The 18,023-nt window shown below is 50.2% G+C and overlaps 7 protein-coding genes across 9 annotated transcripts; 3 read left to right on the top strand and 4 right to left on the bottom strand.

The window, feature by feature from the left end:
- Window positions 1-892: 892 nt before the first annotated feature.
- Window positions 893-3,478, bottom strand: AAFC00_006726 (uncharacterized protein; the record flags this gene model as incomplete). The annotated part of the gene is made up of 1 exon (XM_069346719.1): window positions 893-3,478. The coding sequence occupies one exon, from the start codon at window positions 3,476-3,478 to the stop codon at window positions 893-895; it is 2,586 nt and encodes an 861-aa protein (XP_069199599.1).
- Window positions 3,479-5,143: 1,665 nt separating this feature from the next.
- AAFC00_006727 (uncharacterized protein) lies at window positions 5,144-6,553 on the bottom strand (the record flags this gene model as incomplete). 2 transcript variants are annotated; one of them, XM_069346721.1, is made up of 4 exons in its annotated part: window positions 5,144-5,555; window positions 5,609-5,954; window positions 6,005-6,072; window positions 6,126-6,553. In XM_069346721.1, 4 exons carry the CDS (start codon window positions 6,551-6,553, stop codon window positions 5,144-5,146), a joined length of 1,254 nt encoding a protein of 417 aa, XP_069199601.1. The 2 variants fall into 2 exon arrangements, with proteins under 2 accessions (XP_069199601.1, XP_069199600.1); XM_069346720.1 differs by having other exon boundaries at window positions 6,126-6,130.
- Window positions 6,554-9,193: 2,640 nt separating this feature from the next.
- AAFC00_006728 (uncharacterized protein) lies at window positions 9,194-10,087 on the bottom strand (the record flags this gene model as incomplete). The annotated part of the gene is made up of 1 exon (XM_069346723.1): window positions 9,194-10,087. The coding sequence occupies one exon, from the start codon at window positions 10,085-10,087 to the stop codon at window positions 9,194-9,196; it is 894 nt and encodes a 297-aa protein (XP_069199602.1).
- A 621-nt stretch (window positions 10,088-10,708) lies between these two features.
- Window positions 10,709-12,108, top strand: AAFC00_006729 (uncharacterized protein; the record flags this gene model as incomplete). Its single annotated transcript, XM_069346724.1, has 2 exons — window positions 10,709-10,728; window positions 10,785-12,108. The coding sequence occupies 2 exons, from the start codon at window positions 10,709-10,711 to the stop codon at window positions 12,106-12,108; spliced, it is 1,344 nt and encodes a 447-aa protein (XP_069199603.1).
- Window positions 12,109-12,523: 415 nt separating this feature from the next.
- On the top strand, window positions 12,524-14,437 carry AAFC00_006730 (uncharacterized protein; the record flags this gene model as incomplete). Its single annotated transcript, XM_069346725.1, has 2 exons — window positions 12,524-12,617; window positions 12,675-14,437. The coding sequence occupies 2 exons, from the start codon at window positions 12,524-12,526 to the stop codon at window positions 14,435-14,437; spliced, it is 1,857 nt and encodes a 618-aa protein (XP_069199604.1).
- Window positions 14,438-15,095: 658 nt separating this feature from the next.
- Window positions 15,096-15,887, top strand: AAFC00_006731 (uncharacterized protein; the record flags this gene model as incomplete). Its single annotated transcript, XM_069346726.1, has 1 exon — window positions 15,096-15,887. One exon carries the CDS (start codon window positions 15,096-15,098, stop codon window positions 15,885-15,887), a length of 792 nt encoding a protein of 263 aa, XP_069199605.1.
- Window positions 15,888-16,039: 152 nt separating this feature from the next.
- Window positions 16,040-17,039, bottom strand: AAFC00_006732 (uncharacterized protein; the record flags this gene model as incomplete). 2 transcript variants are annotated; one of them, XM_069346727.1, is made up of 2 exons in its annotated part: window positions 16,040-16,910; window positions 16,966-17,039. In XM_069346727.1, 2 exons carry the CDS (start codon window positions 17,037-17,039, stop codon window positions 16,040-16,042), a joined length of 945 nt encoding a protein of 314 aa, XP_069199606.1. The 2 variants fall into 2 exon arrangements, with proteins under 2 accessions (XP_069199606.1, XP_069199607.1); XM_069346728.1 differs by having other exon boundaries at window positions 16,966-17,003.
- Window positions 17,040-18,023: the final 984 nt, after the last annotated feature.

Raw genomic sequence — 18,023 nt, forward strand, 5'->3', positions numbered from 1 at the left:
TTCAAATGGTCGCCCTAGCCAAGGTCGAGACCAGAACGCCTTGATATCGCAATCCCAATATATACAGATCACGGGTAAGACAAGAATCAAACGGAACCGCAGCATAGTGGAGCAGAGGAAAGATAACACAGCGTCAGATCTGCATCAATGTGATATCGGGATAGATTTCTCCCATTTCCTTTCGGGGGGTTTCCCGACGCATCCGATTACTGGAATCTTCTTCTTTCTCACATTCAGCTCTCAGATTTATATAAAGGCGCCGCGTATCACACTACTGCATGGTGCATATTGAAAGATTAAGTGCCGATTAAGCAAGCTTCGATTGCCTCTAATGGCAGCTGTCTAGTATCTCCCGATTTTGTCTCACAAGCTAATGCTCATGCGAAGATTCTTGACTCGTTTCTCGGACTTGACTGCGAATCGTCCAGGGCTGAGTTGGAGCAAGATCTTGTGTTGTTCTCTGTCCTCATTGCTCGTCTCTGGCCCGCACCGTAAACGTGGGAGTCGCACCCTCTTGGTCCTAACCAGGACGAACCAGAAATTGTTCTATTGCCTTGATCTATCATGTCTTTGAAGGACCAATAACGTGGCGCATGGTATGATGGCTGGACAGCTGACAGATCTGACTGGGTGTCTGCACTACTTCATCTAAAGCCTGCGTATGATGGTCTTCTTATATGCCTTGCTTGCACAACTGCAATTGATACCACTGATCTTGTGCCTCGGGAACAGTCGCTCCGCTTTCCCCCATAGTGTCAAGGGAGTAGAGAAAGATCACAGTCGTCAGTCGAAGAGGACGAGGATACATCAGAAGTATGCTCAGACAAGGTGCCAGTACTACCGGAGTATTGCGATGCTAGTAAACGATTCTTTTCATGCAACCGCACATGTTTTAGCCATGCACTTCTACGATGATGCCGACAAAGCTTTCCAAGCCAGCAGCACCCTTCTCACGACGATCTGCGTTGCTGAAGAAACCCGGACCACCACCAGGCATTACTAGCACCTGAGTATTAATCTCTACATATTCTTTCGCAGTTTCGAAATGTAGTGTGACCATGAGGAAAGGATCCGTAACCTCGTCAGCAGCAGCGTTGTCATGATCCTGCATAGGACTGACATTGCTTGGATCACCTGTGCTTGACAGTATCTCCGGTGTAGGCAACTCAGACGGGTCAGGTGTTCTTGCAGATAGAATCCTCGCCGAGGCGCGGACACTTGCAATATAGAGCACCACCTGACTGCCCACTGCCAAAGAGCCCACGTCGGCTCTTTTGAAACGAGCAATGATGGTGGAAATCGATGAGGATGGACCATTACACAGCACCATGCCCTTGCGGATTTTGAGATAAGCAAGCAGATGGTCATCATTCGACTCAGTCAGTCGTAGTCCTATCGTTCCGATTTGATCTGCGTAAAGTGTAGTGACAGGTAATCGTAGATTTCTGATACTTGTTATAACAACAGAACGCCACTCTTGCTCTGATACCTTATCCTTCGGACTGAGCGGATCGGATCCTTTCAATGCGCCTGGAAAGGATCTCGAGGTCAGGAGCGATTTAGAATGAACAGGTCGTTGTTGTCCATCGGAATCTTCGGACTCGTCCAGACTGGAGGAGAAAGGCCCTAGTATAAGCTTATCTCCGATAGAGAAGGAGCCTCGCTGGAGGCGGCCACTAATCACCATAGACTTCGCGCTCGAGGTCTTGTTGTAAACATCTTCCACGTGGAATAAGGCGGTACCGGTGCGGGAGTCTTGACGGTGTGGGGCCGCAGGGGCCGCATCAGCCGAAGGCACCGGCAATTCACGGAGAAGGGCATGCAGAACATCTAGCCCTACGCCTTGCACGGCGCTGGTCATGATGATTGGCACAAAGAGGTGCGGATCCTCCAGCAGTGGGACGATTGCCTTCTGAACCCTTTGCACTTGCTCATTTAGTACTTTCTGAGGATCTCCTTGCTTCATTGGCTCGGGCGGATTTGCTATCAGGATTGGCTTCCTGCGTGCAACTTTGATGATCGATAGCAACTTTGCAAGCGTTAGACGAAGTCCTGTCCTCGATGCAACATCAAATTTGGTGATAGCCACTACGAGTGGCAGCTGTAGGCGAAGGCAAAGGTCGAGATGCGCAGCGGCTAGGTCGATATCAGTAGCTGTTGGGCCAAGTACATTAGCCGTCGATGGAGTGCTGCCAACTTTTCCGGACGGATCTCCTTCATCGTCTGCGGGTACACATAGTATTGCCCAATGAGGACTCCAACCTACTAGACCCCTAACTGTAGTCCTACGATATCGCGGATGTCCAGCAGAATCCGAGGCGAAGACCAGCCGACCTTGCGTGGCTGCAGCATGCATATCGATCCAGGAGGATATTCCCTTGGAAGCAAAGTTGATAATATCAATATCACCGTTTGTCTCATCTCGGTACCCTATGAGTTCCTGCGTTATGGAACTGGTGATTCCAGAGGAAATCTCATGCCTGTGTTTTAGCATACTTAGCCGGCTCTGACCACGACCATTATCGAGTGTACCTGTAGACAAAGCCCCTAGCAGCGAGGACTTGCCAGACATCGTAGGCCCAGTGAATGCTACTCGAAGCTGTGTAGGTGCTTGCTCGTCTGTACGCCCTTGATCTGTTTTTCTTGTCTCAGGCCCCGAGTGCACATCTTTGGTTGGTGTATTAGCATTGATACGGTCCAGATAGGGCTTTATTAGTGCTTCGGCAACGACAAGCTTGCTCTTGTGCTTTGTGATATTCGCCATATCTCTAAGACTTTGATCATCTCTCCAACTACACCATCCAACATCTACAAGTCGTTGCACTTCCACAACACAACCAAGGCACGCAGCCATAGCACGGAGATTGTTGAGACTCTCGCGCATCTCATCTTCGGCCAAGCCAACAAAGGAGCCATCGTCGGATACTCCGATCTCATAAAGAGCGCCCTGGCTTTCTTCTAGCCCGTGTAGCAATTTTGCCGGACGAGGGGGAGCACGTAGCTCTGGTAAGGCTTCGGGGAAGGAAGGTAAAACTACATTAGTGGAGGAGGAAGCGTGATGGGGAGAGGACTGCTGCAAGCGCCACAGTAGCTGAGTTGTCAATTGCTCCAATCTATGTTGACGCGATTGCTGTGTTGCGGCAGATGTGTTCAAAGACAACTCGGAGACGCTTTTGGCAGAATGTGGTCCGTTATATTTAGTGTTCGGATACGAAGTTCCAGGGACATCAGTTACAGTGCTCATATGTGTGAAGTTTCGTCTCGAACGCAATAGCAGATGCAGCTTGTACTCCACAGGTCCATCCTGCGGCTCAGCTTCTAAACGAGTAATCCTTTCAACGTCAAGTGAGGATTTAGTTTCCCCTTCCAAGGCACTGGTCTCGGTGTCGATCCCAGGGGAATCGACTATTGCCAGTTGTCGAAGCCAGGGCGACGATACCCTTGGTATGTCTGTCTCATAAGTGAAAATTGATGCCATGGTGATTAAAGCAATTCAAATCTGCGACCTCGATCGCCGTCAAGTGGATATCGACGTAGCGCCACGTCAACAACAGGAGTCGTAGAAAAAAACCTAGATGGGTTGATATATACTACGGCCGTAGGAAACTAGTCAGGAGGTGCTGGGAAATGTTCGCCCGGAGTAACAGAAGATCTCAATGATTCAGAGTTCTGGAAACTTTGGCAAGCAATCCGCAAGCGATGCTGGCGAGTTTCAGCGACCCGCTTGATTCCGTTTCGTTTTTCGTATAGTCGGGACCCGCGTCTTCATGCAGTAATACCGGATCTGGAATAGTATAGTTGGAACGTGACTCATTTTGTATGGCGATGATACTCTGCAGGACAACGATGAATGCTTGTACAGCCAAGAACACTAAATGGAGATGGCGGAGTTCATGACGATAGACTTGAGCAATGCCCAAGGTTGGTAAGGTATGGTTGCAAATGAAGAAGGTCGATACCGCTGTTGCCGTCAACGACGGGCGAGGGCACCTGTGCACGGGAGCAGCGCATGATATGAAGGGGTCAGCCCTACAAGCCGCGAGTCACCAGTCGCGCCGTATCAAGGATGCAGGGCTGCATCTGACTCACCCTCCATTGCCATCTGTTGCTCAAGTCAGGGTCAGTGGTACAATAAGGATGATTATTCGTGAACCTTGACGTCGGTCCGCGATGAGTCAATTGTCGAGTCATCATAGCAACCGTCTCACGACAAGGTAAACTGGAATGCACCCGGAAATAATAATGGCACCTCGTACCCCAGTACCTCAGTGGCTGGGCTCTATACGAGAGCGCTGTGCGGTTGAAGCAGATCATTGCTTCAAGCGACATCGTACCTTTGGCCTATTCAGTACCAAAAGATTCTTCGCATGCAGACTGATCCACATCCGTTCAGAGTTAAATGTGCATTGCATGAATAGGAGATCGAAACTTGGCAATCTCCGTTTCTCCTATTGGACCATTCGCATGCTTTTATTAGAGTCAGTGCACCAAACAAGAGTCAGTCGGTCTGTGGAGCAGCCGCAGATACACAGTCGCACGCTACTTGAATCAGTAGTGGAGCATCAATCAACACAGCTCCAATACTGGTTGATCACATGAGTTCAAGGTCGCACGTTCCACGGCACCAACCGGTCTGGCATCTGGTTTGTGGTTCGTCGAGAGTGAGCCAGACTTGTGAGTATTTTTGAAAAGCCTTCATATATCTATATGCATTTAATCTCGCTCACGTGTCGTACGTGAAGCCCTGGACATTAATATCTAACCCCACCGGGACCTGATCCAAGGGTACCGCTGCTACCTACTTGTGAACCTGTTTGGAGAAGTTGGTCTACTAAAGACTAATGGTGCCCGCCCTTGGCGCCGCCGAGAGACGCACCGATTCGGCTGCCTGTATCTTAGTACAATATGCCAATGGTGGAACGTCCGAAAAACGATGCAAACAACTCCACGCCAAACACCGCGAATAATGCTATGAGATGAAGCTTGTTGAGACCAAATACAAACGCCGTCTTGCAAGTGCTATAAGCGAGGGTATCATGATATGTGTTTTGCGGTCCAAAAGCTAATCTCTCGGTGCCTTTCGTCATCGCACTACTGGTAATTTTGTTACGGCCGTAATTCAAAGGTGGCGTAGCGTCCAGCGCTATTTTGACTCCGTAGACGTCCTGCGTTGCTTGGAGCACTTTTCATGTGCAAGATGGCCGTTTCTAGCCGTCGTTCTCGTAAATTCGGCACCGCACTTGGGACAGTAAGATTTCGCTGCCGTCCCTGACTTTTCTCGCTGATGTCTGAGAAGATTGCTGAAAGTAGAGAACTCTCGGCCGTTGCAGCCATGGTCCCAGCATTGCGGCTTTGGTTTTGGATTAATCACTCGTACATGTGACTCACTCTCCGTTCTAGTGGGCAAGCTATGACGGGCGCTGCCGCTACTGCCGAGAGATTGAGGTGGAGGGTAACTGAACCTCTGCGGTCCTTGGTAGAGCTGTTGCGGAGGCTCTACAGCCGGCGCTGAGAACGAATTCGAGTACAAGTTGGATTCAAAGAAATGCGGTGACCTGGATAGTCATTAGATCACGACCACTTATGGATCTGTAATTGGGTTGCTTACCTTTGCAAACCATTGGTTTGGTGGGGACTTATGGATCCGACTGGGATGGAATTTGGTTGCGATGACATCGGGCTATGCGAGATGCTCCTGCTTGAGGAGATTTGCTGACTAGAAAAGTTGACACCATCGTACACTGGTTGTTGGAATGGACTCGTTCCACGGTTGAGACTGCTCGTAGGATCGCTTATGTGGGTCATAGATGGTTCAAGCGAAGGTGCTGAGTATGGTGCGTTCATGGACAACCCACTCGGCGTATACAATGGCTGAGCTGAAAACTCCTGCGAATAGACTGAATGAAGATTGTTTGACTGGGCATGATGATGCTGGGAGTCAAGATTTTGATAAGCTAGTTTAATATTAGCACTTCTTGTGACAGGGGCCATGGAAGGCACAAACCTTGATTGAAAGATGGGTCATGGAAAGACATGTTTCCATATTGTGGAGGGGGGAGATATCCTAACGAACTTCATTATTGGTCAGCATGGTTTCAAGCATCCAAAGGTGTGCGGATACTTACGGCATGCTCGCTAATGTGCTGGCAGGAAGGCTCCTTACAGCGTCCTCGGAAGAAACAGTCGAGATAATAGTCTTGTTGTCTACGTTGTTCGCCAGGTCCGGCGAGTGATGTCCAGGAATTGAATTAGGGTTCGTAATTGACTGTGAATGCGGCGAAGAGAAGAATTGGGCTGATTCTGTGGCTTGTGATGGATCCCAAATGGCTTTGTCCAAAGGTTCAGGATCGATAAGTAGTTGGGTTCGCAATTGGTCTGGTAACAGCCTATGGCTTTGCTCGGTATCCAGTGAAGAGATGGATCTTGGTCGGGACGATTTATAAGAGTTTCGTTTCTTAATGCTAGTGTTGTCTAGATGTGATATGATTGGAAAATTGCTACTGGCTCTGGATCTGATGCGGGAAGAAGAAGATTTGGAGTAGGGCGAGTCCATGGTAGAAGTAAAGAACAAGGCAAACCGCAAGGGTCAAGGGAGTCCGTCTTACTATAATAGACCATATAAACCTTGAAGCCGTTCTGGCGTACGTGATCTACGGAGATAGGGCCACCTACGGCAGGGTCGGGTTTGAACACTGAGCAAGGCGCAGTTGGCTTCAGGATGGGTAACGGCCGAAGCACGCAACCAACACATGGCCGGGAAGACAGTGTGCTCATTGGCCGCATGGTCTCGAGTAGGGCCTTTGGGGTCTTCAGGACCCCTGCCCCCCCCCCTCCCCATTTACACGGTCCCGTCTTGAGTTACATTTTATTCCAAAGCATCGCTAGGCAGACGACCACGACTTATCGGGGGCAGCAAGATGCTTTGCGCTGACCGCGTAGATCAAAGAACGGTATCTCGCGTAGCACAGCGAAAATTGGTAATTCATTACGTAGATCTCGTGCAACCCCGAAGCTGGACATGGACAGCAATACAAAAATCTTTTTGCTTGTCCAAGACGAGTCATGAGCGCGGTGGATGTTTTGGGAAGTTGGTTTTTTTGGTGAGGGGCAGATGCTTCCAAGCAGCTAAGACCCGGCCGTGCCTAGCGCGTAGACCCGTGGGTCATGTTCTTACTAGCCGTCACCCACGTTGTTCGCTAATCGCTATCTTGGGAAACAACATTGACTACCCACTATACATTAGTCATGCCGCCAACGTCATCCTCACCAGCACAAGGCTGACTTGGCGTGGCAGCTTCGGTGTCGTTTGGATACCTCAACAAGTACATGCCTCTCATCTTCACTATCTGGAGTACAAAAGTACTTGAGTCGGCGTTGTACGGTACTGCAGCGTCTCCCCGTCGCTACTCACCTGCCTAACCTACTACAAGTGCGATACAAGGTTTGTAAGCCTGCCGAACCAGACATATTGCTTGTTCAAGCTTGATCCAAGCCTCGACATCAAGGTAGTAGGTAAGGTACTTTGCAGAATTGTTGCCCCGTTGTGAGCCCCATAGGTCGTCTCAAATTTCCGCCCTACGCATATGCAGCGGGTCCCATTCTTAGACTTAATCAAAATGCAATAAATTTCCGAGATGCTGGACTTGTCGAGAATGGCATCAAGCGAAGTTCATCTATCAGCGACGTTATAAGCGATCAGCAATGTCTCTCGCGGTACTATCATAGGAAAAACAGTCTTGTCCCACATATTTTGTGAGGCTGAGGTCGCCTACTTTCAAGAGGCTGACCAAACCACATTGGGGAACCCGCATTCCGCAAACCTACGACGCGTTCATCTGCGCCATTTTGTTGTGTACGAAGCTAAGTTATCAAAATAACTCATCACGGCTGTATACTTACAACTCGCTACATTATTGCCTTACAACCGGTCTCCTCTCCGCCCATGGTAGCTCCAACGCCCTAGAAGTGAGGAGAAGCAAACATGATCGTGATCCCCCCTCTCTTCCGCTTGTTCTGATTACTAAATAAATGCATGACATGGGCGGCCGTAAAACACGGGATCTGCGGGACTGGAGAGACCGACTACACTGCGAGTCAACGATGAGTCGTTATCGGTGTACTGTACTTTGATAGAAATCTTGGAGCAGTGTGGCTTGGCTTGCTTGCCAAACCTAGCCCCCGCATCACGAGAATAACGTGCCCGCTACCAGCACGAACTAGTACATGTACCGTACTACCCACGGAGCACATTTAACGCAATTATTTTGAATTCGCATGGCGTGACTAGGTAAGACCTTCCGACTTGGTATGAAGGGTGGTCATGATACTTTTCTCCGGTCAGTCTTGGAAATGGCCGGATGTGATCCGGTCAGTTAATTCGCCCGTGCAGCGCACCGGCATCCAAGTTCCACCGCTCGTCTCCGGACCATGATGCACCTGTTGCTCCAGGATCTGCTTGCTTGGCGGCGGTGAATCCGACCGAGACCTTCATGCAGGGCCGGCCGAGTTCGCTGCACAAACGTATCACATGGGCGCAAGATACGGCCGAATGCATGAGATTCAGTTGAGTCTTGTCTCGCGCGACCCATTTAGTGAGATGAACCGCATGTCGGTGCCTGATGTGCGCTGCGATGGCTATCTACTAATGAGAGTCATGGTTGATGAAACCCTAGCGACAGCCACAAATGCGTGGGTTGTATCATGATTGCGACCATAAACATCCACACCTTGGGTAGAGAGGGGGGGTCCAGGAGCTTGTCCACGGCCCCTGCGCTCCTTCAGCCTTGCAAAGCTTGGTAGACACGTAACCTGGAGGAGTCTGAACACATTCGCGACCCTGCGCCATGCGCTTTGCACTATTATATGCAGTGAACACCGAAGTGTAGCATAGAAAAACACGTCGAAATTAACCGTTCGTCAAAATGGAACAGTGATAAATTGATAAAAGCATCGAGACATCGAGAGTTCTTTGGCAGTTCGAAGCGTTGACGTTCAGACACTAGACTATCCTGGGACCCGCGGACCAGAATGCATATGTCGATGAACATGTAATCATGCCGGACGACCCCAACTAATTTTAGTCAGTTGTCCACTGAACGATCGCTGTGCTTGACTTCTGCGAATAACGGCGGAGCATGGCCTACTGTAGGTAATGATGCGTATGCCAAAGTGGTCTCCCATGACGTTGATCTTCTCATAGTCTTGCTTTCTCGATCCACTTCTGATCTAAATCAAACTGATCGATGATTACCTGCAAACCTTGGGCGCCTGATTTCGGTGCTACTGCAACCTCCTGACAGTCCTCGAGCGCGACTCCATTAGCGTATTGCACAACTACGAAATCGACACTGCTTGCACCTAGGACAACCATTGGTGCGTGCCAAGTACCGGGGCCGTACGTGACAGATTGAGACCCGTCCGCGATGAAAGCCTTGAGTTGGCTCAAATCAGGTTCCTCGATTCCCTTGGGCCTTTGTGGTCCCGTCGCAGGAAAGCCAGTAACAGGTAGTTTGTCCTTGCTGTCAGAGGTCTGATCACCCCGACTTCGAGAAAGTATGCTAGTGATACTTCGCCGCCGCACTGGCCTATGTGGTGGATATGGCAGTGTCGTGTCTCCAGCAGATCCAGGTGAGGCTTGACGCGTTGGGGCCACGATGACCAAATACTGTGTAGATTTGTCGGCCGCGCAAAGCCCGGTGGGAACGAACGTCTGCGGAGTGAATGGATGTCTTTCAAGTATCCTCACTGAAAACGCGGATGATGCCCCGTTCGTTGAACCCAGTCCGGACCTTTGCACAGCCGTGACATTGTCGAGTTGTCGCGGTGAGCATACAAACATATTCATGACGACCTTGGCAGGCTTTCCACTAGGTGCGACATCGTAGTGGTTCGCCATATGCGTAACATCGAGGTACTTCAACGCGGACCCTTGATTCGCAGAGACGACATCATATGCGCCGGCGTCAGTCTTGCTTGAAGCATGCTCTGGATTCTGAATCACTGTCCCAAACGGAGCGAAGGCCTGCGGCTCGAGCGGCTGCACCGAAACCCGCAGGTTCGGGGCGACGATCTGAGGAAGAGGTGGCATCTCTGAGTCGGCCGGTTTGGACTAGATTAGGCTATTGGATATCTTGAGGTTCAAATAAGGTGAATATAAGGTTATTTTGAAAGAGGTTACATGCAGTCGAGCCTTCGTAGCAATTCTGGAGAAATACCGAGGCAAAAGAGCAACTATAGCTGGTGACAGGTGCTGAATGACTCGGATTGACCTCGGTAGCACCGACGTCCTAGCCCTATCTAAAGTAGGGGTGCAACCTATGTAAAGATTGCTTGGTCAAGAACAGAGATGTGACTGGTGGGAGAGAGATCTGATAGTTCGACAGGTATTACTGCAAGTATATCCTCATGTGTCACCTGGATGTGTGTAAAAGAAGACCTCAGGCACCTGCCCTAACCTTAGGCCACTTCACTAGATGTGCAATCTTGGCATTTGGCCAAGAGTGGGGGACCTGTGGTCTCCAAATCTCAGTAGGTATACGACCGGGAGGTCAAATGATGCTTAAACTGATGCCAAGACTGGTCTTTGTGTGGAACGCGTCTAAAACGCGGTCATGAACGCGTACTTCGCGTTACTTGACCGATCTAAAGTAAACAGCATGCACATGTCCCATTGCTACTACTAAAATCGTCCTACTATCACCATATTGTAATGAACACCAGACCTCATAAGTAAGCAACGTCATCTTATCGTCAAGCCAATTTATGCTGAACTGAAACTCTTACAGTTCACGTCTTGTCACATATTCTCGCGCGAAGAGGACGCTGCTCCATGATGATACTCAGTCCATAAAGCGTAGACGCGTTGAAATCGTCGAGGTCCATTCTGATGATGATGCTGGCACATTGCCGAGAGAGCCAGACTCGCCAGAACCTGCTGTGGTATCGAGTAGCCCACGCTCGGAGTGTCTATTCTCAGACATAACACCTCTCGATGGACAAATACATGCCTCGACACCAGCTTCCTCGCCACCTCCTTTCACATCCGGGGTGAATCCACCGGTACAACAACAAGATCTTCGCCAGGAGAAGAAGAGACCAGCGGCAGACTTCTTTCTCCATATTCATGCTAAATCAGTGAAGAAGCCACGACAGGCTCCAATGAAGAAACCCTTGGTTCAGATGCAGCTGAACCTTGGACAACCATTCCAGAAGCGATGCAGAACATGTGGGATGGAGTTTGTACCTTCTAATGTCGAGGATGCAGAGCTTCACCGCAAGTTCCATTCTCAAAGTGCGGAAGGTGTCTTTGTCGGTAAAGACTTCCTGAGAAAGGCGGAAGGTTGGCGTGGTGTTGAGTGGACTGGGAAAGATGGCACAGACCGCATCGTCTCGATCACAAGGCACCGGAAGTGTCAATCAGCTAGACAACAAGTCGTTCCTGTGCTCAACGTCGCGCAAGCTGAATTAGGTGCTGTCGACATACCCACAAATTTACTCTGGAGTCTGTGTGGCACAGCACTATCGTCGTCCGGTGACGATAAGGAACAAACTTCGGAAAGACGCATACATTCCAAGTACGGTTCAATCCACGATAGATATAAAATATATCTTTACATCCATGGAACCCGGTCGGTAGGCCTATGCCTAGCAGAGCGTATCAAGACAGCTTACAAGGTGATGGATGAGCCACCCGAAATATGGAATGGCACAAGCGGAGACTCGAAGCAGAACCTTGCCGAGGACGAGAAGCAGGGACACGGAGATGGGAGTATTGAACGTGATCCCGACAGGCCGATAAGAATTGGTGAAGATGCGGATCAGGTGCAAATGGGGATCTCGCGGATATGGGTCTCATCAAGCTGCCGGCAGAAGGGCATAGCTTCTGCGATGCTAGATTGCGCAAGCAGGACTTTCTGCGATGGGACGATCATACCCAAGGAGGAGATCGCCTTCAGCCAACCGACCCAAAGTGGTGCACGCTTGGCCAGACGCTGGTTCGGTGTGAAATCTGGGTGGCACGTCTACGCAGACTGCAACACCATAACGGAGTGTAAGGATGGTGTTTGGTATTCACGTCGCGACGATGAGGATGACGGCTCAACACAATGATGTGGTCGACGACCTTGCGCCAAAGCATTACTTACCGTCGATGTACCTTGGAGGGACCATGATCAATTCTAGAGCACGCTTAGCTATAAACAAGATAAATGATTTCTCCACTGTAATACAAAGTTTTTGAGATCAATCTATACACAGTGCATCAAGTGCCATCAAGTCAGTAAATATAGAGTGTAAGTGGAGATGTTTGGGGCTGTTGATAGTCGGAGACCCCGGATCTTCAGGGCCTCGCGTCAATTCGGCCAAGCAAGCTCACATACCTCACATAGATACCTTAAGAAGTTGGATTCCATAATCGCTGATAAACTGCCACTCACGACGATCTAAGGAATGACCTGACCAGAATAAAACTTTGTGTACATGCATGATGAAGCAACGATAAGATCAATAACGTGGGAGCAGCAACATGGCTGGCAATCCTTTCCGCAGGCCGGGAACTATACCACCTACCCCTCCCACGCGGCAAACGGCGGCAGAGCTATCCGTTGAGACGAGTGATGGTAAGAAGCTCCCGCCCTGAGCATGCCATGTCAATGTTTTGTTGACAGGCTCTGTAGCAAGCGTCAAAGCGAAGAAGGTAGTGAAGAGAGTCCGTATCCAATCCCCCGTGACAAGCCCAATCGACGTGCGAGGAGACCCATTCGCCCTCAAATTGAACGAAGCAGGTCGGGCGAGCTCCCCACCATTGGAAGACAAAGATTCAGATGTTGCTACAGAGTTGCGAAAATCCTTCATAGACTCTGTCGCCAAAGGCGCCAGTAATCTGAATCGGGAAGTCGTAGGTGTACCTTTACAACATCATCCATCAGCTTTAGGTCTCGAAGCGACAGCGAACAAGTCTGCTCAGCCGCAAGCGCCATACAATCCGTTTTCAAGGACTCTTGCATCAATAGAAGGAGGTTATGGCATGGCAGCTTCTTCAGCAACAAAAGATAAGGCAGAGAATCCGGGACCTCTTTCGAGTCATGGACAAAACGAGCCAGGGAAGGAAGGACTGGCCAAACCCACAATGGACGTAGACTCTTTCACCCGTATGCTGATGACTGGCTCCACTACTGCATCTCCTGCTCCAGCTTCGCCTGCGCCAACGAGCTCAGCAGTGGTGCCCTCTACCCTAACGGTCGGCACTGGCACCGCTGCATCTCTGTCCGACTCGCAGGGTTCCATGTTTCAGCAGGTACATGACATACACCCAGAATCCCCTCGCTCACCGACCGAGGATTCAACGTCCGATGTTGACAACGTGGAGAGCGGCGACCAAGCAAGTCTAATGGGCAATCCTCAAAACAAGAAAGCAAAGCCTCCTCCACCTGCCCATCATCGCGGCAAGCTCCTTTCGAGACAAGGTCCTCAGACTGTGTCCTTTGCGGACTTTGATACATCTATCTCAGTTCCTTCTGCACAACAAAGCCCCAGCACCTCTGCAGTAGAGCCCCAGAATACGCGCTCGAGCAGATCGTCCTCGGATGTCAACAAACCCCTACCGTTACCCCCTTCATCCGCTGGTATACACAATGGAGTCGACGGTGCAAAGGATGGCATGACTGCATTGCCCCCGCAACCTGAACCACCAGTAGAAATTGATCTGCAGTCCAAAAAGACTCGCGCTCCTCCGCCACCACCGACCTCACGGCGCGCAAGCCATCTCTTCATGGGCGCAATAACAGGACGCGCAAGAAGCGCCTCACAGCTCTCAAAATCTTCTGTCCCTGACGATCTCGATGGCGATTCCGACCAAATGGAGCTCTCATCTACGCAGCCTTCCAATAAACCGCCAGCGCCGCCGTCTCGAAGGGCTGCAAACTCGGTCTCGTCAGTCGATCGAGAGCCTAGTGTATCAGCAGCTCCTCATGGTTCCGCCGAACCTGCCGTTCCGCCACCAGCAGGTCGAGCACCGCCGCCTCCACCGAGTAGACAAGCTCTCCGAGGGACACCAGCTTTGACGCGGACCCCATCTACGCAGTCAGCATCATCTCTCGGCGTTCGACGCATCTCGCCAAGCCTAGCGCAGACTGGTGCGCCACCTCCTCCTCCACCTCGTCGGGGAGACAAACGGCCTAGCTTTGACGAAGCTCGACGACCTAGCAACAGTAGTCAGAGAAGCAGTGTCGAGCTTCGTCGTTCGAGCGGAGCCGCTTCACACAATGGACGCACGTCGTCAATATCATCTTTACATTATGTTCCAGAAGGCGGATCAGCGCATGATGATGTTGTGACGGATACTCCGACTACACTGAACGCGAATGGGAAGGATATACTCGCAGATCTGTCTGCATTTCAGGCAGAAATCGATGCTTTGAGGGCGCAGATAGGGCAGTAGTCGAGAGCTTGTCCTATTTCTCTTTCGTTACGATATGAAAATATAGATCATGCAATGATTTGCGTCTTCACGTTCTCGGTCCTCTGCAACCCTTGTGTGTACTTTCCAATCCTTTCGTATGTACACACATTGTTCTCTGCCACATCCCCGACTGCTCTCAGTCCTTCGAAGGGAGCAGGCAAATCTTGGAGCTAGCTTCATCTCGTCGTGTTGCCTTACAACGTAGCAACTTCGAATGATCATGACACTCTTCTCTTTTCTCCTTCCATCAGCTCAGCTACCCTTACTATAGAGGTAGGAACTTCAAGATTGTCATTCTTTTGCTCAATCAATACTTTATCATATTCTAGCCACTATAGCTTCGACGCGAGGTTAAATCCGTCAAACGCCGGCCATCACTAGCAAAAAAAAATCATGGGTTTGCTGTTTATGTCACCGGTCTCGTATGAACACATTTCGACTATCGTATATATAATCCGATAATTTAAAAGACAGTACATATCAAACAAACAAAAAATAAGACTAGAGTCAGACTACAGAGCCAGAACACAGTCAACCAGTGTAACCATAGGGTGGACTCTAAACAACAAAGAAGCAAGAAGGAGCCACACCAGGACCAATTGAAACTGAAAAGCCCAGAGGAAAAGAAAAAAACAAAATGTCCAAACAAATCGACTCAGAAGGCAATGCAATCCGCACCTTCCAAATATCATCAAATAACCCGCAAGGGGGTATCGAAGTGAAAATCACAGAACCGAACCTCACAGCTGATAACCTACCTTTGGAGACCTGGGCGTCATCGTGGGTCATGGCGAGTCAATTGCACAAGCTGGACATCAAGATGCCCTCCCGAACATCAGCGACAGAACTCGGCACCAGCAACGGTGACGGTGTCACTGCCTCTGACGAACCAGTGGCGATTATCGAACTGGGCGCCGGCACGGGTCTGGTGGGACTGACGGCGGCACATGAATGGAATGCACCCGTCATCCTCACAGATCTGGCGCCTATAGTTCCCGGTCTACAAGCGAATATCTCACTGAACGAACGTCTGCTCTCTTCGTGCTCGAAAGCGTCCGCGACGTGCGGGACTTTAGACTGGAACGACCCCACAGCGCTCACTTTGTCCGACGGCACAACGACGATCTCCTCGCGACGTAAGGCGACGGTGCTACTAGCTGCTGACACGGTGTACTCGGAAGAGCACCCGGAGCTGCTGGAAAAAGTGGTTGTCGAGTGGCTTGCGCGCACGCCCGAGGCGAGGTTTGTCATTACGTATGCGATGAGAGTTGCGTATTTGGATGAGATCAGGGCAGTGTGGGAGAGGTTGGAGAATGCAGGATTGGTCGCTGTTGAAGAGGGGCAGAGGAGGGCTGGAGAGGGCATGTTTGATGATGAAGGGTTGTGTGAGTGGAGTGTTTGGAAGTGGAAGGATTTGTCTTCTTCTTGAGCTGGTGTTGGTTGATGCTATTATCATACTGCTGGGGAAGAGACTGGACGTCTCGCAGTACTATTAACGTCGAAGCTGCGGGTTCAAAGTGCAATTGTGCATGTCATTCATGGTAGTCATTGCTGGCCGTGTACAGCCTGCAGTTTATCTGCTCAAGCAGTCTGGAGATCCAAGACACGATGCAATCTAGACGCAATCTCAATATAATCCGGCTCGTTCTCGAACGTCAGCACGCCGTGACGTACGAAAAAATCCAGCACGATACACCCATTAGCAGGTGTGAACTCGCCCTCCGCTAGAGCCTTCTTCAGCTGCGGTACGGTCATCAAGGTGATCTCTTCAGCCTCGCCATCGCCAGGAATAGGGATGATGTCTTGTGGCAGCTTGATCTCATAGACAAATTGAACTTCGGGCGTGAAACATCCAATCTCACCTCCGCTTCTTTCGTCTGTCAGACAGAGGTAATTGACCGTACCGCAGGCGATTGCGTGTTTACGGACTAATTCCGGGTTGAATGATGCTTCCTCCTCAGCTTCACGCACGAGACAGTCGAATGGTGTCTCTTCTGTTGGTAAGCTGCCCCCAACCGTACTGTCGAGCATACCAGGGAAGGTCCGCTTCGCCTTTGCCCGACGAGCCACCCAAAGTCCGAAACCGGCGCTATCGTCTTCATGGTAGGCAAGAAGCTGCACGCCATAGGTCACGATACCGAAGAGAGGAGCGGCAACACGCTCGATGCTCATCACCAATTCCTTCTTTGGGCCGTAAACTGGAAAGACTTCATTAGACCACTTGCGGAGTTGCATGAAGGTATCCTTTTCCTGTTCGCGCTTGAGCATCTCATGCATAGCATTATTGCGCTGTGCGATATCTGGGGCGTCCAGCGTTACTGTTGTTTCGGAGTGGTCGACGTGCCACTGCCGTCCCCAGGAGCATCTTTGGACTACATCTTCGAGGAGTGTCCCAAAAGAATTGCCGAAGCCGGTGATCCTGAACTTGTAATAATTCAATTTCGGCAGGATCCTGGGATACGATAAGCTACAATCTTGTCCCGACGGTCAGTGTCCATAATTCGTACTGGTCACAATCATTCAACAATTCGATATTGCTCTTCATTGTCCTCCGAATGTTTCCATCTCCAAACGAACTCATATCACTTTGCTTGGTACCAATACTAGTCAGAAATCTTATACCACTGAATATGCGGGCTACTGAACTTATATATGGCTCCGTAAATGTTCCCGCGCTGTAGCAGAGTTGAACACGAGCACTTATACACGCCGCAAGTCAGGTAAATTGAGACTTGAACTTCGTAGCAGCCGCGCGATCAGACACAGAAGTGGCTGAGCATAGCTCACGTTGCATTAGCGCTGAGCGATCTGCATAATCGCTTAGGTGGATGCAGCAATGGGGGGGAAAACCGTCGGTCGTGAAAGAACCGTATTGATTATTATGAGCAGCAAGCGCCCGTGAGCATACGCATGGATGTGATTCATGCAGCTCCTCCGTTTGTGATGAACCTCGCGACAGCTTGTGGTTGCCTGACATTTTTGGCCAGTGTGAAATCGGCGGGAGCACTCGGCGGAAGCTATCTGTAGGAACATTCCAAGAAGAAAACGGCAGGTGGTTCTCCAAACGTGCACTCATCCATAGGGCTTCGGGTAGCAGTACTTTGCGAGCCCTCAAAAGTCACACCGTAAGCGCGATGGCGCATACCGTGATCGAACCAATCGCGATAGGTGAGCATAATGCAACGAGGGTTTATTCAATCTCAAGAAGATGTAGTCCTGCTGGTGGAGCTCGACATATAGTACAATGAGAGACCATTGTCACGCTCCGCATATCGCTACATGTGTTCAACGATATGGATCCGTTTTCCATCACAATCGGTGTTTTGTCGCTCCTGGAGACAGCCAACAAAGCTCGTCAAGGGATAGACAAGATTCTCAGGTTGAAAGAGGCTCCTGAGAGACTGCGGGATCTGTTCAATGAGGTTAGATATCTTGCGCGATATTATTGTTCCAAGCCATAGACTCATTGGTTTCCATGTCAAGGTATCAGAATTAAGTACATTGGCTGGTATAGTCCAGAATGTAGCCCTTCGGTCTAGTCTTCGAGATGAGGCTGCTGCCCAAC

Source organism: Neodothiora populina (assembly GCF_041146345.1).
Source record: "Neodothiora populina strain CPC 39397 chromosome Unknown canker_contig_8, whole genome shotgun sequence".
NCBI classification, from domain to species: Eukaryota; Fungi; Ascomycota; class Dothideomycetes; order Dothideales; family Dothioraceae; genus Neodothiora; species Neodothiora populina.